Source organism: Mus caroli, unplaced genomic scaffold (genome assembly GCF_978045245.1).
Source record: "Mus caroli unplaced genomic scaffold, Mus_caroli_1 scaffold_15, whole genome shotgun sequence".
NCBI classification, from domain to species: domain Eukaryota; kingdom Metazoa; phylum Chordata; class Mammalia; order Rodentia; family Muridae; genus Mus; species Mus caroli.
The window spans coordinates 79,036,945-79,060,480 of record NW_028227270.1 but is presented as its reverse complement, the minus strand read 5'-3'; the positions used below and the strand labels follow the sequence as shown (position 1 = coordinate 79,060,480).

Below are 23,536 nucleotides of genomic sequence, written 5' to 3'. Positions count from 1 at the left end.
GGAGGAAACCGACATCAAATGTGTAGTAAGAAATGTCACTTCTCAAATACCTGTAGTTTTGAGGTTAAACTGATTGTAAAATCCATACCCAGGAAAACATAATCCTCTGACTGCTTACAAAATGATTCTCTCTATAGTGAGTAGTCTGTATAGGAATGTATACAGATACATGTATGTTAGAATCTTGCCCATCTGGTCAGTACCTTCTGAGTTTCTTGGTGATTTTTAAATTTTTTTATAAGAATTCTTAAATAATAACAAATAATTTATAAATATGTGAGTTTGTATAATATGAAATGTAATAAGATTTCAAATATAATAGACATTTTAAATAACAAAGCTTTCAGCATCTGTAGCAACAAAATATGACAACGTTCAAACCAGAATCAGTTAAAATAAATAAGAAAACTAGCTCTCAATGCCCAGTTGGGATTCAGATGTCTGGCTGTGAGCTGAATCAGTTTTCATTCTGACATCTTCTGTCTTAGTTAGGGTTTTACTGCTGTGAACAGACACCATGACCAAGGCAAGTCTTATAAAAAACAACATTTAATTGGGGCTGGCTTACAGGTTCAGAGGTTCAGTCCATTATCATCAAGGTGGGAGCATGGCAGTATCCAGGCAGGCATGGTGCAGGAGGAGCTGAGAGTTCTATGTCTTCATCCAAAGGCTGCTGGTGGAAGACTGACTTCCAGGCAACTAGGGTGAGGATCTTATACCCACACCCACAGTGACACACCCATTCCAACAAGGCCACACCTTCAGATGGTGCCACTCCCTAGTCCAAGGACATACAAACCATCACATCTTCCTCTGGAATACTCCTGTCTTACAGGCTGGGTGCCTTCCCATGTGTGAGTCTGACTTTCCACCATAACAGGTCTTGGTGATTTTGTTTTTAGTCATTTTTCCAGTTAGTTATTAACCTATTGATTCTAAATGCTTACACTTGACTACCTAACTCCTTTCCCTATTGTCCATAGTGGACAGCTTCCTAAGATCCTAATTAGATGCCTAAAAGGTAAATCATTTCGAAACTTCTATACTCAATGCTGGTTCCTATACATGCAGTTACTATTGGAAGTTTTAAATTATAAATTAGGGACTCTCGAAATTGTAATTACTAAAGTAGAACAATCATAACTATATTCTGTAATAAAGTTATTTAGAACTTAGGAATGAGTTCTGGAATATCCCTTCGAATACTGGGTAACTGAAGCTAGATAAGAGAAAGCAAAACCGTAGTTAAGGGAGATCTGTGTGCAAATCTATAAGGTGCTGAGTGCAGTGTGGAGCAGGTTAGCAGGTTAGCAGAGCTCTTGTATGCTTGCATGAGTGGAACAGTCTACCTGCCTGCAGAGCTCTTATGTGCTTGCATGAGTGGAACAGTCTACCTGCCTGCAGAGCTCTTGTGTGTGTGCATGAGTGCTGGTGGAGAGGGTGAGGATCATTGGTCCTCAGCCTTTGGCCTGACTTCCGCATCATACAGCTCCTGTCTGCTTAGTTCCCAGGAGCCTCTCCTCATCCCTGGGCTCACAGCTTTGTGCTTTCCACATGCTGTGTCTTCTCCTGCTTCGCACTTCCTCCACTCTCCTGCAGTAGCCTCTGCACTGTCAACTGCCGTTAGTCCTTACACTCTGCCTTGTCTAGCAGGAAGGGGAAGAAACTGGAGAGCGCTTATATCAAAGGAGGTTCTTTCAGGGTTCTGGAGAACGCCATGCATGGTAACTCACTTGCTCTTTGTAGCGTGCATTAGAAGTAGAAGCTGCTATTTCCTGTCGGGTAGCATTGGTCAGTAAAAGATTTCAGACTCATGGAAAGCAGCATGAAACAGTTCAGTGATACTAAAATTTGCAAAGCTTGCTATTGATAGGACCGCCTGGACCTGGGTGCTCTCAGAAGAACTCTGGTCCTGTCTTGTGTTTACTTAGAATGCATTGTTACTTTTTGTTTGAAGCCCTGAGTTACCTCTTGAGCTGAAACAAAATATAAGGCTGGGGAGATAGTTGAGAAACAAAGGACCTAAATTTGGTCCTCTGACTACAAACAAAATACAAGCTAGAGGTGGTGGTGCACATTACAGTCCCAGCTCAGCCTGGGAGGCAGAGGCGTGTTCCTAGCTCCAGACCACTGAAGGGCCCTGCTCACAAAAGCAGGGAAATGAGGCACCTAAGGAATGACATTCCTCCTGTGGCTTTCCCCCAAGCTGCTGTCTGGCTTACACATGTGTGCATGAACAACACATATACACAGACACAGACACACACACAGACACACAGACACACAGACACACACACACACAATGACTATATTTAGAATCCGGTTGTGAGCATCTTAGAAAGAAGCAGATGGCAAACACTCTAGCCTTTGTGAACCTCATATAATTTATGGTATCTCATATGGGTTTTCCCCTTTGCCTTTTTACATTTTAAAAGCTAATAAACAGACTGTAGTGAGCAGCCACAGGCTGTCTTCTCTATGTTGACCTTAGTTATTGTTCTCTCCAAAAAGCCCCTCTGCCCCTCTGTGTCCCTTTCTCTCCATCCCAGCCAGCTCCTTTTAGCTTTTAACATAATGGGTATTTTTCTCAACTTTTGTTTATGTGAAGTTATTTTTTTCACTGAAAAGGTATAGAATTTGACTTTTTAAAAAATACTTTATTTAAAGTTCTATGTCCCCCCTAGTGTGTTCTTTGAATAAAAATTCACAAGAATAAACTAACTCAGCATCACGTAGTGTTAATCAAAGACACAGGAGCACCGTTGCTTCTGCTCCTGTAGTAGAATGCCATGAAGTGGGTGAGTCCTGAGGAAAACGGTATTGGTCTGACAGTGTGGGAGGCTGAGGACCGGGTGCTGACACCTGGGTAGGGCCACCTTACTGCACTGTAGCCTCATAGGAGGCCCTGGCTAAGTCTCAGGAGAGTGGCAAAGAACAAACCTACCGCTGCAAGCCATTCTGCAGTGGTTTGCATGACACGGGTAACTTACTATTAGCCCCCACCCCCTACTCGTCATGAATTTCAGAGGGGGCAGGTAGATACTGAAGCTATAGCAGACAGCAGCCCTCCCCGTGCTTTAGGTCAAATATGCGTTGGCTCAGTCATTTGTGGTGGTGGTTCAAAGACTAGAAGTAGTTTATACTGAGAGTGTGGTTAGCTATTCCCTGGCCTGTGGAGTAAGGCCTGTGACAGTCTCTGATGTGGTCATGGGAAACCCGAACTGTAAATTCCCCATAGACATGGTTCTCAGGGAAGGAATCCCAGGTATCCGTGCAGAGGACAGAGCCTAGGATGGGCCGCACTGACTCCTGCTGGCAGATGCTTTTCCTTCCAGGTGAGTTGTCTGGAGCACCGCTCACCAAACTCACCTGTTCCTGGGCCCTTTGTAAACACAGCAGGAGAGAAATCGAGCTTCAAATCCGTGAGCTGCCTCTCAGATCACTTTTGGTTATAGTGCCTTCTCTCAGAACAGGGATCCAGGCAAGCCCAAAGGGGTACCATAGTTCTCTGTAACTGGTAACACAGAGCCATTCTGTTCATATGCTGGATTGGACCCTGTTCGAGACTAGAAGAGAAAGCGAGTTGCACCCCCTAGCTCGGTCTGTCAGGCGGCTAAGAGCAGATGCTGCATGGATGGCACTGTCATGTCTCCTGTCCTAGCGTGGAAGCAGAGCTTCCTGAGGAAAGTGTGCTCTGCTCACTGCTCCAAAGTTGGAGGAAGGGCTCAACATGGAATAAACCAGCGGCTGTGCACTAAGAATGCTTGTGGCTGACAAAGGAAGCAGACGTCAGAGTGTCAGTTCTGCTGGGTCTTGAGAACTCGGTACCCCCCTTTCCCTACACAGTTGTTCCTGCATGTGGAGCCTGCTGCTTACACCCTAGGGAAGTATCACTGCCACTTCTCTTCTCACACGTTCTTTACCCTCTCCTTTCCCCCAAGTTAGAGATGTAGGTTTGCTTGTGTCTGTGGTGATCTGAGGTCCTGAGCACAGCAGCGTCCTGTCATGATAAGAGGTTGGTTGCTGCTTGCCGGTATATTCCCCCACCGCGGCCTTGTGATTCCCGGAGGATTGGGAAAGAAGAGGATGCTGCTTGCTGAGAAGACGAGGCAGTGGCACACAGGACATTTACAAGATGGTGGTGGTAATTGCTAACCAAAGGCTCTGCACCTAACTGTGTGTCTCCTTCCCTAGAGAAGGGGTGTGAAAGATGCTGCCAGAAGCATCGACTCTGCTGAAGAGCAGTTGGCAAATTGCAATATAGAGATTAGGAAAACGTAGAATTCCCAGTGTTTGTATATTCTTCATCTGCATTATAAGACTTGTTATCTCCATTTCCATTGTCTCTTTCTGTGAGAGCCCCTGCTCCCCTCTCTGCCCTAGCACCAGCAGATCAGCCTTGTTTTCGACCATCCTGTTCTAACAGAAAGAACCCAAGCCCTGAAATACCCAAATGTGACTTATCTAGCTTGTAGAACAGTTAATCAGCATGGTGAGTTTGTGGTGAAGGCCCTGGGCATGGCAGAAGGCTGGATCAAGGAGAGCAGGAGTGTTGTGTTAGAAAACATCCTGTGGAGATGCAACACATTGTCTACTTATCCCAGATAGGGATCCCACAACAGATCAGAGTATAGGCACGCTTGGTGAACCGAAGGGTCTGACCAGGGTTACTCACAATAGCAGAATAAGCCAAAGAAAATTGTATCACCAAAGCCAACCCAGCATGGGTGACATCTCACAGATGCTGGGACCATGGAGCCCACTGCACAGCCTACAGGCAGCTTAGCAGCTTGGAGAGTCCTTTCCAGGCTCCTCATTTTATCTTAACCTTTTCTAGGCAGCTCTTCCAGTTTCTGTATCTTCCAGGCTACTGGTCTGGTGTTAGAGTCTTTGCAGCTCAGCTTTCTCCTGTCTGAGGGGGCTCAACTCTTATTGCTTACTCTGGCATGGAGGACTCTAGTGGATTTACTCAGATTCAGGGACTTCCTGAAGCTATTTTGACCTGCTTACTTTCCTGCTTATGGAGCTTCCTGTAGGAAGCAATGTCTTCATCTCAAAGGAACATTTTATGCAATAGGGAGTCACTTCGACCATAGGCAATCTGTTGGCCAGCCAAGCAGGTACACAGTACCTCCTTTTCTATATTTTTGACTAAGCAAATAGACCTTTATGTTAGTCTTTTGTCTTCGATTCTGGAACAATGTAAAAATTTTTCAAGGAGGAAACACATGTATTATTTGCTGTCAAGGTATGAGGCACACAACCAACCGTCCAGAAAACCAGGGCAGCATGTGACAGCTTTATTTAGTGTTTAATGTCCATTCTTCTTGAGTCTCTACTTCCTTAAGGGTGTGTGTGTGTGTGTGTGTGTGTGTGTGTGTGTGTGTATACATGTACATGCAGACACATGTGAGTGTGCAGGGGCTTACATACATGGTGACATATTTGTTGGAATCCATTGTTGACAAGGTTAGCAATCCATGTCCAGTGGACCCTGGCATTAGTAGTCAGAGTCAAGATGGTCTGGCTAGGGGAAAGGGATCCAATGGCAGGCAAAAGAGTCAGAGACAGTCCCTCCTCCAGTTGTTAGGGGATCTGCATGAAGGTCAAGCTGAGATGTATTTATTCCTGCTGCAATATGATGTTTCAAGGTGTGGGGTGTGGCACCCAAGGGGGTCTTCTCCTTCTCTGAGGAGAAGGGGATGGGTAATAGGGCAAGGGACTTGTAAGGGTGGGACTAGGAGAAAAGGAGGAGGCAGGGGCTTCAATTGAGATGTAAAATCAATGAATGAATGAATGAATGAATGAAAATAAAAAGGTCTGGCTTCCTTACCCTTCTACCATAGTTACCATGACTACTGCTCCCTTCATTTGCTGCATCAGAAATCCTCAGTAGTGAAAGAGAAATGGGTGTTGTCATACTTTGTGTCCAGTGCACAGTAGGCAAAGCACTTGTGACTATTGAGAAGATGGTGGAAAGATGACCTGGAAAACATGCCAGTGTCAATGTCTTTATACCGTAAGTGACTGCTTAGATAGCTTTTGCATTTTCCAGACGTTGTGCTTTCAGCTAGAAAGTGACTGCAGTATAGGGCTGACACTAGTGAGAATTACCAAGTCTGGTTTTGGTATAACATTGTTGAGAATGTGTAGCTTTGTGTTTCAGTTTAATTGGAGATTCTTAGCTTTTAGGTGTGTGTGGAGCTTTCTCTCCCTTCTTCCCTCCTCCTTACTCTCCTCCTCCTCCTCATCTTCCTCATCTTCCTCATCTTCCTCCTCCCCCTCCTTCTCTTCCTCCTCTTCCTCCTCGACTTCCTCATTCTCATCCTCATTCTCATCCTCATCCTCGTCGTCCTCCTCCCCCTCCCCCACTTCTCCCTGAGCATCCCTTGGCACCATTGACAGCATTGATAAAGTAAATGTAGCCATCTGCACACCTGATAATACGTTGCTCACAAGAATCAACTGATAAGGCTTTTTTTCCCTTAAAAGTTTGAATCTCAGCCTGATAATACTTATAATTTAGAGAATATTACTTCTCAAGATTGGTTGCTTGCTGTATTCACCTGAGAAACATTTTAAAATGCCAATTTAATTGGTATAAGATGCAGCCTTGGCATCAAGATATTGTTTAGAACAGTAATACCAAGTGACTTGAATGTGCCATATTGGGACTGTTTCAGGGGCTCTGTAAAGTTATCAGACCAGGACTTGGAGCAATGTCAGGAAGGGTCAGCCCTGAGCCCAGTTGCTTTGGCAAGTCTTAGGAAGGAGTGGGCTAACAGTCCCTCCTCTGGGCTTTGGTGAATTCCAGGACAGCTGGAGATTTGGGGAAGGAGATTTGGGCCTAACTTTTACCTGTCAAGAAATGTGTGCTTAACTGAAAAGCTTCTTGTCTTCTTAGTATCCTCTAAGGGGAAAAACATACTACAATTCTTTGCCAGTGTAACGGCACATGCCTGTTTCTCAGTTCTTAGGAACCAAGGCAGGAGTATGGTGAGCTCTAGGCCAGCCTGGCCTACATAGTGAGACCTTGCCAGATAGATAGATAGATAGATAGATAGATAGATAGATAGATAGAGTCTCCCCACGTCCACTGTCAATAGAGAGTCAAAGCACAATAGGGCCCACAGTTCCTGCTGATCATCCACCAAGTGAAGAGGGTGTGTGTGGTCTCCATAGGAGTAACTAGACATTTATCAAGGGACAGAAACACTAGGGCAGGTCTGCTAGAGAGTCAGCAGAATGTCCTGTGTGCCTGTGCACATTGTTACCTAACCCTGACTGGTGCTAAAAGCAAGGTGGCCAGGCTCTGTGTTTAGCTTGTCCTGAGTTTGAAAGCACAGCACAGTGGAGCCTTGTCTGCTCTCGTAATTCAAGATTTCCTTCCTGTGGAGACTGAGACAGACTTGGTGAAAGCTCTATAGCCAATAGACATGTGGTCTGACTTGGTGTCTGTGATTGGAAATTCCAGTGCAGTGCGCCTCACAAAGAATATTCTTGTCTGTTCTATGACTCTCTTTTTGTCTTTGTCATAGGAAAGGAACTTCTTGGTACCCAGTCAGCCTGTCTCCTCTATTCTACTTCATTCACAGCCATCATCCATGTTCCTGAAACTTAGAGACTGTCACTAGAGACTAATATCTCTTTAGACCCTGCTAGTTCAATACTTGAATCTTTAATTTTTATATTTCTCAGACATTGCGTTTTCAGCTAGAAAATGAATTTAGTATAGGGCTGGCTGACACCCGCCCTAGTGTCTCTCCTTCCCTGGTCTTGGCTAGTTTTTCTCTAACAGTGTCATTGTTAAAGGAGAGTGACGGTTTCCAAGATCTTGTGCTCTGAGTGAGTGTATTTAAGTTCCGTTTCTGCATGCAGGGACTCTGTTGTGTTAACCACCATCTCTGTAAGAATACCCTGAGTTTGGTTTCTCTCCATCTACTTTCTACATTTGTGTGTCCAAGCTGCTGCCCACCCTGGACGGTTTGTTTCCCGCCTCTTTGCATTTCCAAGTCCTTGATTCTCCCCAGCCTTAGTGTCCTTCCTCTGTGGATGTTGTCCCTTCCCACACAGCAGGACCTGTGTGTTTGTCTTTCAGTTATTTGCCCGCAGCACTTTTCATCCTGACACTGGTACACATGGATAGGATTAATTTTTATTGAACTTAAAAGTTTTATTTTTATATTGCTATTCATTATAGGTAATTTAGTAATTGAAGAAAATGTAAAGGGTGAAATGAAAAATACTAATATACTGGGGAGGCCTCCCTTTTCTGATCAGAAATGGAGGAGGATTGGGTGTGAGGGAAGGGGAGGGAAAACCGAGCTCAGAATGTAAAGTGATTAATTAATTAATTAATTAACTAGTAAAATATACAAATGGAAAACACAACTACCACACCAGCAACTGCTGAGGTGGATGAGGGGAACGGGATCCTTCCACACTGGGTAGGAGTGGAGTGGACACTGCTGTACCCACTCTGGAAATTAGCCTGGAGGTTTCTGAAAAACCAGAAATAAAACTACTCCATGACCCAGGCCAGAAAACATGTTAATGTACTACTCTCAGATGTGTGTGTCTTAGTGCTTATGTATGGTTGGCCTGCCTGCCCATTGATACCTAAGCCCACATTCATCTTTGTGGTACAGCATCTTCCTTTACCTAACATACCTTGAGTATCTTCCTTGAGTAAGTATTTTTAAGGACCACTTTTAGAAGCTGCATGATGGCGAATAGAAGGTTTCTTTAACTATTCCCCCATTATACATGTGACTCCTTCCAGGCCACTGGTAATGCATGTGCAGTACTTAATGTGTTACATGGCTGTGACTTCAGGTCTCCTGTATTCTGCTGAGTAGATGGAATTTAGTGAGGGAAACAGGAAGACAGGGAAGACAGCTGGATGAGGAAAGAAGAGAGTCGGGTGGGGTGGGAAGGGACTCTCCAGGACAGACTCCCTTAAGGGCTTTGGGAGGAGGGGACATCATAAATTTGGACTCATCTCTTTGGATACGCGTGTTAAGAATGCTAGGTACTCCCATCAGGTGCCCTTTCTATTTCTAGTTAGTATTCAGGCTTTTGTTGAGAGTACAGAGAGATGTGACTTAATCACGAACACTTGGATGTTATGCAACTCACTTTCTCTCCTTATCCTGTTGCTCTTACAAAATTATAAACTGACTAAGCATGTCTAGTCCCCAAATTTAGGTCAGAAGGGCTAAAGAATTGGAAACATTGCAGACATGATGATCATCATGGAGAAAATTCCATAGTTGACTCCATATGGTAAATCTCATGTGACATGCAGGTGACCTATAAATGCTGTGTAAGAGGTGTGTGGGAAACATCAATAAATCTTGTGTTTACACATGAGTGTCACTTTAAAGATTTATCACCTATATGAAAAGAATTCCGAAATCCAAAACATGTCTGGTTTCACTCTGCTAGGTTGAGGGATGCTCAACCTGTATTATGCTGTTGATGAGCGATGAGTTTATGGTGCGTTACTTTAGTGTGGTTATCTGTGCTGTGAATGGTCTTCTTGGCATAGATTTATATTCATATAAAACTTGTTCAAAGTGTTGGTTTTTATATTAGCTTTGGAAAGTAAGTCAGAACACCTGTGAATGTTCTTTTTTGGAATTCTTTAGAAAGTGTTGGATTTTTTTACTTTTGAAAGAATGTGACAAACCTCTAGGCCTGGAGCTTTACTGAAAGCCAGTTAGTTTTTTTCTCCCTCCATTGCTCCAATTGTCTTCATGTGGTCTGCAAAGTCATTCTGGTCAGGCTTTGTTCTTCCTGTGTCACTTTGATAACTGGATCATAGTCTATCTTTCTTTTCCAGTTTGTCATATTAGTTAGGTTCATTAATTCAGAGTTGGAATTACGGGTTTTTTCTTTTCCTCATTTATTTCACTGTTCTGTGATATGAAACATCAGTAGTCTAGAATTCCATTTTTACGTTTGCCAGAGTGGGTTGGTTCTCTTCCCTACATCGGTCCAGAGGTCATGGAGATATAGAGCTTGTAAGTTAAGAGAAGTTGCTAGTAATGGCAGATGCACTAGGTTAGGGGGTCAGCAAAGACTAGGAATGTTCCTTATGTTGAAGAGTATGTGCACATGTGGCTGGATGTGGCAGAATGTTAGTGACACTGTGTCGGTGGTCAGAAAGCTGAGAGAGGGGACACTTTCTCCTTTTATTTAGTCCATGGCTCCACCTCATGGGGTGATAACTGCCTACATTCATGGTGATCCTTCCACTGCAGAAAGCCTCTTTGGAAAGGCTATCCAGACATGCACAGAGGTTTGTCTCCTTCACGGTTCTAAATGCCATGAAGCTGACTATCAAGAGGATGTTGCCATTACTAAAGATGCTCCATTTCATCATGAAGTCAGGCTGCAGCTGGCAGCCACCACTGAGTCCTGAAGGAAGTGTTCTGAGGACAGGGCTTTGCATACTTAATAGTAAAGGACGGGAAGGACAGTGTATGAACACGTTTGTTGCTGAGTTAGTATTGTTCTCCCCACCACCTCCTCAAAGAATAGAATGTAAAACTGTGTTTCTTGTTCTGGGTCACACTGAAAAGTATATATTCCATTAAATATTGGCAAATTATCGTGTATGAACTATAAACACAGAATACATGGCCATGATCTGAAATTTCAGAGCTAGTGTTGAAAGTACATCCTGCTTATTAGGATTGTAAAGCGCAGGTTAGGTGTGAAGAGGACGCTCTGTGAAAACTGACAGAAGCAAAGCTCTCCCAGTTCTCTAATTGAAGATGTTCTTCGCCTATTGAACTGGGGCTGCAGGTGAACGTGTCCTGTGCTGAATACAGTTATTCTAAGTCAGGGCCCAAGTCTGTGTAGCATTATTGTCGAGACAAAAGGCAACCGAATTGAAAACTGAAAAATGAAGTCCAGTATTTTGTGATCAGGGTCATTTTTGTAAGGAATTGTATGACGTGCATACAGAGGTGGCCAGCATCAGTATGCTAAATATCCACACAGATGTGGCCAACCTCAGCATCCTAAATAACCATATAGAGATGACTAGCCTTGGTATTTTAAATAAGCATTTTTAAAGTATTTGTTAAATCTTAAGTTTTTGTTGCTTAGAGCAACAGTAGAATCCACTAATAAAAAGCCGCTTTTCTTAAATAATGTCAAATTACATGTGCATAAACTCTAGAAACACAGCTATTACAACTGTGACTACATATAATATATACATCATTATTTATTACTAAGGTTTAGATGAACTGCTGGCATAGTAATAATAGTTCTTTGGTAATAAACCCTTGTTTCTCAAGGGCTATGTTTTTAAGTCATATGATTTGTTTATTTATAGTTTAAATATCAACAATGTACTTAATGCTTTGTTTAAAAAATAGCCTTTCTGCTTTGGTCACTGTGCTTATCCTGATTCGCCCTCGCCCTCGGGTTTGTTTGTTTGAAAAAAAAATGCTTAGTGCTGGTTCTACATTTTTACATTATTCTTAGTTTTATTTATTTTAAGTTTTAACTGTTACACAAAACCATGTAAATTATACATCTTTGTGAAGCAACATGGTATTTCTAGGTGGCCATTGTATAATGTTCAAAATCGCTAAAAGATACATATTTCCTCAAATATTTATCGTTTCTTTGTGGAAAATTTCAAAGTCCTTTCTTCTTGGTTTTTCTTCTTCTTGTGCCTGGGGTATGTCTAGGGTCTTGCATGCATTAAACATGTTCCAATCCCAGGTACCATGTTATGCTTTGAGACAGACAGACAGACACACACACACATACACACACACACACACACACACACACACACACACACACACACACACACAGAGAGAGAGTTGTGTTTTCCCAAGATTCTAGTGCTTGCCTTCTGATGATCACTAGCAGGAAGCAAACAGACATGGTTTTGGGGAGCAGGTGTGTGCATCCATTCCTCAGGATGGAAATGCAGTGTAAGGCCTCCAAGGTTACATTAGCTTGTTCCTTGCCTTCTGTGGTCCCTGCTGTGCCTGTATGAGCCCTGAGCAGTTGGAGGATGTTTGATGAGTGAACTGAAGGTGGTATGAGCTCTGCCTTTCTTTCTGGCAGGAGGTGGGAGGGGAGCTACAGCAGAGGTAAAGGACCCTAGTGGGGAATGCTTCTTTAATTTATTTAGAGTATGGTCCTGTGCCAGAGGCCATGGACTCCCTGGCTAAGAGTGATAGGTTCTGTATTGTACACAGTCCAGGGCTAGTGTCATTTGGCAGAGGCCAGAGGCTATCGTCCACTTGGCACAACATTGTAGAGCATTTATCTAAATTATACTTTGAGATATCTAAAACACTATGCTGTTACTGGCACCGTGCTTAATGGAGTACAGAGTAGTACCCTGGGAAGTCTGTGCCCTTTGTCATCAGCATTGGGTCTGACGTTGGACTTGAATGATTATATCCACCATCGTCAAGTCTATACAACCTTATAACATTCAGAAAGAGCTGACCATGGGTGTATTTATAAAACCTGGTTCTGCCTAGAGCCACAGACTGACCAGCAGAGCCTGTGGCCGCACTCCCATTACTTCCCTATACTGTAACATTCGTCAAGTCCATCTGTTTGTGTTTGCAGTGCTGAGGCTTGAACCCAGGGCTAACACTTTACCACTATTTCTCCAGTTCTACCTGCCTTGGTTCTTTTTACTTCCAGGTCCAGTCCTTCCTGGCCCAGGTGGTTTTGCCTCTGGGCTGCACCCGCCTTTGAAGCTTTGTACTTATTCAGTAGTTCCATGATGACTTTCTGTGCTGTCTCTTAGACACATCCTCTAACTTTTTAAAAAAGATTTATTTATTTATTTATTTTATGTATATGAGTACATTGTAACTGTACTGATGGTTGTGAGCCATCATGTGGTTACTGGGAATTTGAATTCAGGACCTCTGTTTGCTCCTGTCAGCCCCACTCACTCTGGTCGGCCTATCCTCTAAATTTTTAGATACTCTCTGGCATTGTCAAGGGGCAGGCAGTATTCTGTCACAGTTCTCTTCAATTCATTGTCTCAGTTTTTCATTAGCGTTGTTTCTTGTTTTTGTCCTAGGTCCTTTTCTGTCACTGTAGTGAAATATATCAGGCTGATTCTTCTAAGGGAGAAGGCTGATTCAGTTCCAGACTAAAAGTCTACATAGTATAGTTGCTGGCTCTGCTAGAGCCAGTTTGGCCTCTGGCCAGTCAGCACAGTGTGCTGGAGCACTTCATGGTAGATCACATCTTGGGGGTCTCCTCGTGGTGGATTCACATAGGAAAAGCAGAGAGGCTGGGGAGCACCCAGGCTTGTTCTGCACAGTGTTGCTTTCAAGAACTGACTCGGGGCCCATGAAAACCACCACAGTCCCTCTGAGAGCAAAGACTGTCCCCTCCCCTGCCTGCATGCACTAAGTATTCCCACTTTTTAATACTCTAGGACTTTGTAACACTGCTCCACTAAAGATTGTCCCTGGGGGACACTCAGACTGTTAGTCCGAGGCACCATCTGGCGTAGTCACACTGATATCAATCTAGTGAGCATTTGTTTTAACAGATCCTGGGTTGGTTGGGTACACATCATATAGAAGAAAGTGATTATTTTTTAGACATACTTTTTAACCCACAAAAATACTTCATAGTTATAAAACTGAGTATCTAGAATGCAGTGTGAGGCTGGGTCTATCTCAGCTGATGGAGTTCTTGCCCATCATGCATAAAACCCTGGGGTTCATCTCTACCACCAAGTAAATTGGGCGTGGAGGTGAGTACCAAAACCCACTGCCCTTTGGAGGTGGAAGCGGAAGCTCAAGGCTATCTTCCACTGTCTGAGGCCAGCCTGGGCTATACAAGACCTTGTCTTTTGAAGTGAATGAGGGAACGAACAAATAAGAATGTAGTAATTTGCATTATGGTGACAATAATTTAGGGACATTCTCCTAACTACAAATTGATCAGAGTTGCAGATTTGAAGGGAAGTATTCTCACTTTAATAGTAAAATTTTCCCAAATAAATGGTTTCCGTGCGTTACATGTCTGTTACTGCTTATGAGTCATTGCCTGCTCTACCATATTCCTTATTTGTTATGATTGACATGTGCTTCTTCTTTTCTCTTTTCCTCAGACAAAATCGAAGAAGCACAAAAAGAGCTTAACGGGGCAGAAGTTTCCAAAAAAGGTAAGTTAAAAAAAAAAAAAATCAGCCTTGTGTGACGTCATTCTTTCAGAGTTGCCCGTAGGATCTCTCAGAATTATGCCTTCCCTGCCAGAAGCTGGTGCTGAAGTTCGGGACGTTCTGGGCCATCTCAGCACCACCGTCAGTGTGTTTCTCTGGTACCCGTGTCAAGGGTGCTGCTCCTTTGGGAGCGCTGCAGGAACCTGTCACATAATCGCATAGGGCGTGTGGATACCATGATCCACATGTGCATTCTGCTGTAAGACAGGCATGCTTGGTTGAAGAAACTCAGGCAGGATTTAAAAACTGTTAAGTATTTCAAAGGACGGTGATAACTTTGTTAAATAAGAAAAATAAATCTGAAATACAGTATATAAACTATTTTTCCGTGTATGTGGAAAAGGTCAGGGGTATGGCCTCCTATATGTGGCTATGAATATGTGTAAACACACACGTATGGGATTGGGCAATGTTTGGCGGATATACTTTTGGAGTGGCAGGAAGGGAGAGCACTGGACTGTATTGCTATGAACTATACAGTGGCCATAATTTGTGTTAAAAATCAAATCGAGATGCAAAAATTGATCTTAAGGCAGAAAATATCTCGTCTTCCAGGTACTGAAATCTGCGAGAGGTGGGCTCTGCATGGATGGGAGTGTCCTCCCAGCAAGGTCTCTGAGCAAGAGGGTGGCATCTCTCTAACGTTGGGGGAGAAGATCACGTTTCTCTTAGTGTTCATTTTCATGATTTAGTGTTTCCATTTCCTTATTATATTTCCTAATTTGAGTAGTCTATTGACAGAATAAAAAGAGCAAACTAGAACGCCAGTAGAGGCCTCTGTCTGTCTATCCATGGCCAGCTCGCTCTTCTTCCCTTCCCTTCCCTTCCCTTCCCTTCCCTTCCCTTCCCTTCCCTTCCCTTCCCTTCCCTTCCCTTCCCTTCCCTTCCCTTCCCTTCCCTTCCCTTCCCTTCCCTTCCCTTCCCTTCCCTTCTTCCCTTCCCTTCCCTTCCCGTCTTCCCTTCCCTTCCCGTCTTCCCTTCCCTTCCCTTCCTTTCCCTTCCCTTCCCTTCCCTTCCCTTCCCTTCCCTTCCCTTCCCTTCCCTTCCCTTCCCTTCCCTTCCCTTCCCTTCCCTTCCCTTCCCTTCCCTTCCCTTCCGTCTTCCCTTCCCTTCCGTCTTCCCTTCCCTTCCGTCTTCCCTTCCCTTCCGTCTTCCCTTCCCTTCCGTCTTCCCTTCCCTTCCGTCTTCCCTTCCCTTCCGTCTTCCCTTCCCTTCCGTCTTCCCTTCCCTTCCGTCTTCCCTTCCCTTCCGTCTTCCCTTCCCTTCCGTCTTCCCTTCCCTTCCGTCTTCCCTTCCCTTCCGTCTTCCCTTCCCTTCCGTCTTCCCTTCCCTTCCGTCTTCCCTTCCCTTCCGTCTTCCCTTCCCTTCCGTCTTCCCTTCCCTTCGGTCTTCCCTTCCCTTCCGTCTTCCCTTCCCTTCCGTCTTCCCTTCCCTTCCGTCTTCCCTTCCCTTCCGTCTTCCCTTCCCTTCCGTCTTCCCTTCCCTTCCGTCTTCCCTTCCCTTCCGTCTTCCCTTCCCTTCCGTCTTCCCTTCCCTTCCGTCTTCCCTTCCCTTCCGTCTTCCCTTCCCTTCCGTCTTCCCTTCCCTTCCGTCTTCCCTTCCCTTCCGTCTTCCCTTCCCTTCCGTCTTCCCTTCCCTTCCGTCTTCCCTTCCCTTCCGTCTTCCCTTCCCTTCCGTCTTCCCTTCCCTTCCGTCTTCCCTTCCCTTCCGTCTTCCCTTCCCTTCCGTCTTCCCTTCCCTTCCCTTCCCTTCCCTTCCCTTCCCTTCCCTTCCCTTCCCTTCCCTTCCGTCTTCCCTTCCGTCTTCCCTTCCCTTCCGTCTTCCCTTCCCTTCCGTCTTCCCTTCCCTTCCCTTCCCTTCCCTTCCCTTCCCTTCCCTTCCGTCTTCCCTTCCCTTCCCGTCTTCCCTTCCCTTCCCGTCTTCCCTTTCTTTCTTTCTTTCTTTCTTTCTTTCTTTCTTTCTTTCTTTCTTTCTTTCTTTCTTTCTTTCTTTCTTTCTTTCTTTCTCCCCTTTTTCTCTTTTTATTCTATTTAAGTCTAGACTGATAACTAACTGGGCAATTTCAGAGAAAAGACTTAATCTCTGAGTCTCCGTTCCTTGTAGCAGCTTTGGGTCTATTTGTGTGTAGCATTGTAGCAGAGTTAGTATCTGCCTTAAACCTCCCCCATTGCTGCTCCCTGAGAACTCAGGTAGGAATCTGGCCCTTGATGATTCTTGGAGAAAAGCCAGACAAGAAAGTGTACACACTACTACAGTCATGCTGTCCCCTTGAAAGATACCTGGCCAGCCTTGCTCCATGACCACACTGTGGTATGTAGTAGACTGAGAACAGGCCCCTTGCCGTGACCACACTGTGGTATGTAGTGGACTTAGGACAGGCAGGCCCCTAGCTATGACTACACTGTGGTATGTAGTGGACTTAGGACAGGCCCCTTGCTATGACCACACTGTGGTATGTAGTGGACTGAGGCCCCTTCAGACATTGTTGCAGCCAGCTCTGCTCACAACCAGGAGTGGGAAGAGCTGCTCCATGCAGAACTAATGTCATATGTGTTCCCCGCTTTTCTCCTGGCCAAAAAGTTCTCACAGAGGAAAGGCCACAGAGGTCGGAGGGAAGAGGCTGGGTAGGGAGCCTCCCTCGGAGTAACTATAACTGAGCAGCTCTAGTTGGCAGGGGGCGCTGGGGCCAAACTCTTGGAGTGAATAACAAGTGAGTGCAGTTTGCTCTCTGTAGCTGCTGCCTTTAGTTCTTTACACAGAAGTCCTGGCAGGTGAAAGCAAACAGCTCCTTCAGCATGGAAGTAAGAACAGCAGCTCCTCTCCTTGGGCACAAGGAGGAGAAGGCTTTGCCTAAGAGCAGTGCTGAAGTCTCATGGCTATTTTCTTGTTGACTTACCTATTTTACATGAAGACAACCCACTTGTTCTGTGAAAGGAGGCCATAGGAAATGGAGTTACTTGGCTTTGAATGATGGTGTGGCATCAGGATGCCAGGCTGTCTGGAAACTTCTAACATGAGCAAGGCTGTTTTTGCTTTGTTGATTTTATTTTGATTTGGCCTTTTGTTTTACACTTTCTGGTAAATGGTCCTAAAATGCTGATAACTAGCAATTTCTCCTCCTGGCCATGGAAGAGCCAGATTCTCACCTGGTCCTGGGCCCACCCCACCCCTTCTCTCACACCACTCTGCTTATGGTTCGGATGAGTGACTGAAGCTCAGCGGCGGGCTGCGTAGTGCGGCTCCTTCAAAACCAAACCCGACAAAGAACTTGTCCATGCATCAGAGTACAGTTTGTTTGGTTGGTTGGTTTTTGTTTTTTTTTTAAAGTGTATTAAGGAAGGCAAATATGTCCAATGTAGACCCTGACTTTGATAGTAATAAATCAGTAGGATAAGGAAGCGACTTAAATTGGGCTGGAGAGATGTTCAGAGGTAGAAAGCACTGGCTGCTCTTTCAGAGGACCCAGCTTCAATTCTCAGCACCCACATGGCATCTTGCAACTGTCTGTAATTCGAATTCCCAGGGATCTGGCAACCTCACACAGACATACATTCAGGCAAAACACCAGTGAACATGAAAATAAATAAACCTTTTTTAAAAAAGCAACTTAACAAAAAAAAGGAAGACTAAATAATGTTCAGCTTAGACCCTGATTTGGCCAGTCACAAGCCAGTGGGATAAGGAAGGGACCTGAATAATGCTAATGTACCTATTCTATGCATCTTATCTGCTTATAGATAAACACTAGTCAACATTGATTTAATTTAAACAGTTTGGAAGTAGCTGTGCACCTGAGGTGGTCACACCATCCCTCAATGTCCATGTTCCCCTCCCTAGGTGTTGTCCACTTGTTCTTTTTAATCATTTGGAGGAGGGCATAATTGGCTCCTTACTTCCCACCTGACAGTGAAGCAGATTCCAGAGAGACTAAATGTATTTAATATGTGCCTACCACAGAACAACAGTGACTGTGTGAGAAGGGAATTATTTCTAAGCATAACATTTAAGTTAGCTATAAATTATGCTTGCTCATTCTTAACTTGTACTGTTCTTCACAGTATTTGTCAGATAGCATTTAAACAAAATGTTCTTACCAACATGGTACTAGAACGTGAGTAACAGAAGAAACAGATCAGTTCCGAGTGGGTAGCCTGTGTCTTTGTGTAAGTGTTTGTGATAGTGCTATACTCTCTTGTGGAGATCGGTTTCCATGTGGCCAGCTTGACCTGGAAGCTGTGACCCTCCTGCTGGTCTCCTAGTGGGGTTACAGGCAGGCGTCACCACAGCCTGTTCAGGTCATATGCTGCTTCTTGAATCAGTCTAATGCTTTGTTTTAAAATAGTGGTCAATGCTATTCATCAGCAGTGTAGACATGTAATTGTTCCTTTATGAAGTTTTAGGACAGCCTGGTAACTGCAGGTGTGACATCCAGGCTGGAGGTGATCCTTCCCAGTGCTTCTAGGCTCCCAGTGTGAGTGAGTGGATGTAAAACTGTTTCATGTTTTATTTCTTTGATGACTAAGCTTAAAACACACACGCACACACACACACACACACACACACACACACACACACACACACACACCAGAAGACTGAACACATTCAATTTACTTGAGCAAAGACCCATTTCCAGGTTGCCCTGTACCCAGAGCCCTGTGACGTGAGTGTGGGAGCTGGGAGTCTGTTCAATTGGCTGTCAATACTGTGTTGTGGTTCAGCTGCAGCAGTAAGTTCTGTTGGGCTTTTTATTCACTAAATTAGGTTATAGTTAGATAGGAGCTTGGAACAGGGTACGCTGGCCACACTGGGTGGCCCCAGAAGTCTAATTCTAGTGTTAGTTTGTCTTCCTCCTTGTGAATTTTGCCAGCGCCGTGTGTACTTTCACAGTGCCTTTGAATACACATGAATTCTTGACTTGGTTTCCCTTCCTCAGCATCTCCCCCCCCCCCCCCCCCCCCCCGTGCTTCGACCCTCTGCCTGCATCCATGGCCAGCTTTGTCATTTGGGGGTTTGTTTCTAGTAAGACAAATTCTCTGCCATAATCTTACAACCTGGTCCCCATTTTCTTCTAAGAGATTTCCACATTCAGATTTAAAATACTATCCAGGGTTGTAGTTTTGGCTTTTGGGTGTTTGTTTTGTTTTGTTTTGTCTTTGTTTTTGTTTTAATACCAGTAAGCAACTCTGGTGAGTTGACTCAACAGGTAAAGGAACTTTTTTCAAGCCTGATGACCTGAGTTCAAGTTTCACCACCCACGTGGCAGAAGGAGAAAACTGATTCCCACAGGCTGACCTCAGACCCACCCATCCTCCCCCCATGCACTGGGGAGCACACCCCCTACACCACACACTAAATAAATGTAAAAATATTTCAAATATGTTTAATTGTTTTAATATAGTCTTCCAATTTATTTTCTGAAGTGAATAGTCATTGCCAATATTGTTTCTTTTCATTATTTTTTGAGATTTTATTTTATTATTTCTGGTTTTAGAGCTTTATTGTAGGAAGGTAGGGAGAAAGAAGGTAGAAAGAGGGAGGCGGTCCATGGCTGTGTTGGGGGGGGGTTAGAGATGAGAGTAAGGAAGGTGAGAGCTTAAAGAGCTTTTTGAGATTTAAAAAAAAAAAATGCTTGAATTTGTTTCCTAGGTAGCACATTGTTGGAGTAGCTTGTGTTTTGATAATATGTGTAAGATTTAAGTAAATTGGGCAAAGGCACATTGTTACCAGTAGCTGCCTTACTATGTAGGCTAGCACACCACACCTTCTGGCACCTGACCACTGTAGTTCATACACTGGCTGGCCCTGTCCCATCCTTCCTTTCTGTCCTCCAGCGTGTGTAACCGTGCTCATGTCTCACTGGGTGACCATGAGGTGTACTGGTCAGGTTTCACATTTGACTTGCAGGACTTTCTATCCCTGACTTATGTCACTTAGCATAATGACCCCCTATTCTGTTGAGGTTATGCCAGATATGGGATTTTATTCTCTTTATGGTTGAATAGTATTTCACTCTGTGTATACTACATTTTCCTGTTCAAATTTTCTTCAGCCATTTACCAGTTGCTCAAAACTCCCACACTTCCATAGCTGTTCTAAAAGTGCTGTACTAAACAGGGGGGTATAAATGCATGTGTTATAGTCCGTGAGACCACTATGGAAATTTCTGTCTTTTGTGTCTCTTAAATTGCATTATATAACTGGGTTCATTAGATTTTTCTCTCTTCCTTGTCTGTATGTGTTGATACTGACATGTACATGGGCTCTGAACTGTAGTGGGACCCTTTGGTTTTCAGTGTTTGACACTAGAAATTTTTTTTCACAACTATTTACATTTTAATATTCTGTAGGAATAAATTATTTGGATTTTTTCTTTTTTGGATTAGGAGAGGTAAATGAGCCGTATTCATAGATTGACCCCTGCTCATATAGATGGGGATGGCTTGGGGGATTTTGTTGCTGGTAATATCTTCCACTTTCTTCATAAAGATCTTACGTGTACATGCTGGGGGTTGGGAGGGCTTTCTGTACTTAGTTTTGCCCCCTTCATTAAATTTATTTTTTTATTATTTTGATACTGGGGAATATAATCTGAGCCTCAGATATGACAGGTAAGTGTATTACTGAGCTGTATCCCCAGCCCCTCCCCCCAAATTTTTAAATTAATTGGCATATTTATTTAATTCTGTTTTACTAAAAAATACTTTTTAGTTCTTGTCTGAAGATAAAATGCCAGGTAATTCTATAGATAGATTTTTATCTAATCATCAACCTGAATATTTCCTTATTCTGAAAGTCTGTACATTGGTATGGTTTTGTCCTATTAGTTGGGAATAATCAAGGTTCTATTTTTTGCTCTTTGCATTATTGCTATGGTTTTACTTTTCCTTATTCACTTGGGTTCAATAAAATGGTGACTGAATAGGTTGTGTGTTGGCCAGTGAAGTGGCTCAGCAGGTACACGTGGTTGCAGACCCAGGACACAAGCCTGATGACCTGAACTGAACCTGCAGTATGCATGCACACAGAGGTGAAAGGAGAGGACAGACAGACTTCACAGATGTTCCCTGAGTGCTTCAAATGGTCAATGTGTAGTTCCACACTTCTGCTGTGTGGCTCACAGCACACAGGCTCACAACAAACAAAGAAACAGAAGTTAAGCTTCAGCTTCCGACTTGGGTACAGACAAAAGTGGGTTTTCTTAGGTCAGTTTGCATCTTTTCTGCATATTACTCTCTCTCAACAAATCCTGTGGGGGTTATCCTATGTCCAGTTCTTCCCAGCAGGGCTGCTTTCCTTCTGACACACTGTATTCTAGTTGCCAGAGGTTTTTGTTTTAAAAAAGAACATCCATAAACCATCTTTCTGTATGTGAGCAAGAAATAAGGCTGGCAGGGGTGAGCGGTTTGTGTGAGTGAACAAGACAGAGAATGGAGGGAGTAACCAAGTAGCATGCAGACTGCTCCGGGTTGGTTGACCCCAGACTATCCTTCAGTTACCAGGGAGCTGGAGCCAAGGTTGTGTACCTCAGAAGGGAGTGACAGGAGGACAGCCAGGCAGGAAGCAGGTCACTAGATCCTGGACCCCAGGTGGAGTGGAAGGAAGAAAACTAGACTTTCTTACCCACACCCAAATGTTATGTTTTGTTTTAAGACATTTATAATATAAAGGAATTTCTAGGTAGTAAAAAAAATTGGTGACTTGATTTTCAAATTGTTTTCTAAACTCATTTTTAAAGGTGATGGCTAATCTGGACTAGAGTGTGCTTTACTGCTTTAATTTTAAGGGCATTCTCCTAAAAATATTGTGCTGAGTATAATAATGAAGATAATTAGAACATTATCAGCAAGAAGGACAGTCCTCATGGAGGATAGCAATTTGGGTGGCAGAATGGAAACGTTGGGCAGATATCATTAAATTAAAATATCATTAAATTAAAACGCAATGTTAATATACTTCATGGTAAGATAAAAATGCTTTTTTAAAACATTCTACAGAAAGTATATACAGTAAAAACACTTGAAAAACTCATTTGGGTTTGAAAATTGGAGCATCTTTAACAGTTTACATAGCGAATATTCATGTCCATAGAAGAAACACTAGGGTAATGATTTAGACAAATACCTGGGATCCAAGTTCTTTAAAAGGATGGGCCTGGTTTTCAATATCAGTCTTGTATGGAAACTCGCACACATCTATCTGTATTCAACTGAAAAGTTGTGGTATTAGGAAAAATGAATTTTGGTGAGCACATTTAATGAGAATTTACTTTAAGTAGAGTTTATAAATCCACTTATCTTGGCCAGTGCCCTGAGCAGACCATGAGCGCAAGCTCTGCAGCCAGCCCCACAACACCGAGAGGCAGCTCCACTCCCAGGTGCTCTAACACACCCAGGATCAGAGGATCACAGGATCCCCAGGAGCTTGGTCACACCAGGATCTCAAGGTCCTAAAGGCATCTTGACTTCCAGGAGCTTGGACACACCAAGGATCTCAGGATCCTAGGATCCCAGAATCACAGGATCATAGAGACAGCTTGACTCAGAGGAGTTCTGACACAACCAGGATCGCAATAAGGATAGGCTCTAGTCAGATATAGCCAGGGCAGGTAGCACTAGAGATAGCGAGATGATGGGAGGCAAATAAATGTAAGAACATAAGCAACAGAAACCAAAGTTACTCAGCATCATCAGAACCCAATTCTCCCACCATAGCAAATCATGGACATCCCCAACACACCAGAAAGCAAGATTCAGATCTAAAATCATGTCTCATGATGAGGATAGAGGACATTAGAAAGGACATAAATAACTCCCTTAAAGAAATACAGGAGAACACAGGTAAACAGCTAGAAGCCCTTAGAGAGGAAACACAAAAATCCCTTAAAGAGTTACAACAAAACACAATTAAACAGGCGAAGGAAAGGAACAAAACCATCTAGGATCTGAAAATGGAACTAGAAACAATAAAGAAATCACAAAGGGAAACAAGCCTGGAGTTAGAAAACCTAGGAAAGAGGTCAGGAGTCATAGATGCAAGCATCACCAACAGAATGCAAGAGAAAGAAGAAAGAATCTCAGGTGCAGAAGATGCCATAGAAAACATTGACACAACAGTCAAAGAAAATGCAATATGGAAAAAGCTCCTAACCCAAAACATCCAGGAAATCCAGGACACAATGAGAAATGGAAACCTAAGGATAATAGGTATAGAAGAGAGCGAAAATTCCCAACTTAAAGGACCAGTAAATATCTTCAACAAAATTATAGAAGAAAACTTCCCTAAGCTAAAGAAAGAGAT

The 23,536-nt window shown here is 43.6% G+C and overlaps 1 protein-coding gene across 4 annotated transcripts in view; it reads left to right on the top strand.

Moving 5' to 3' along the window:
• Hivep1 (HIVEP zinc finger 1) overlaps window positions 1-23,536 on the top strand; it is a 136,913-nt gene that overhangs the window by 58,637 nt on the left and 54,740 nt on the right. For all 4 annotated transcript variants that reach the window (XM_085831150.1, XM_085831148.1, XM_085831149.1 and 1 more), the window contains exon 3: window positions 14,129-14,182. In XM_085831150.1, the coding sequence (XP_085687276.1) occupies window positions 14,129-14,182 (54 nt within the window). The remainder of the gene's footprint in view (window positions 1-14,128; window positions 14,183-23,536) is intronic.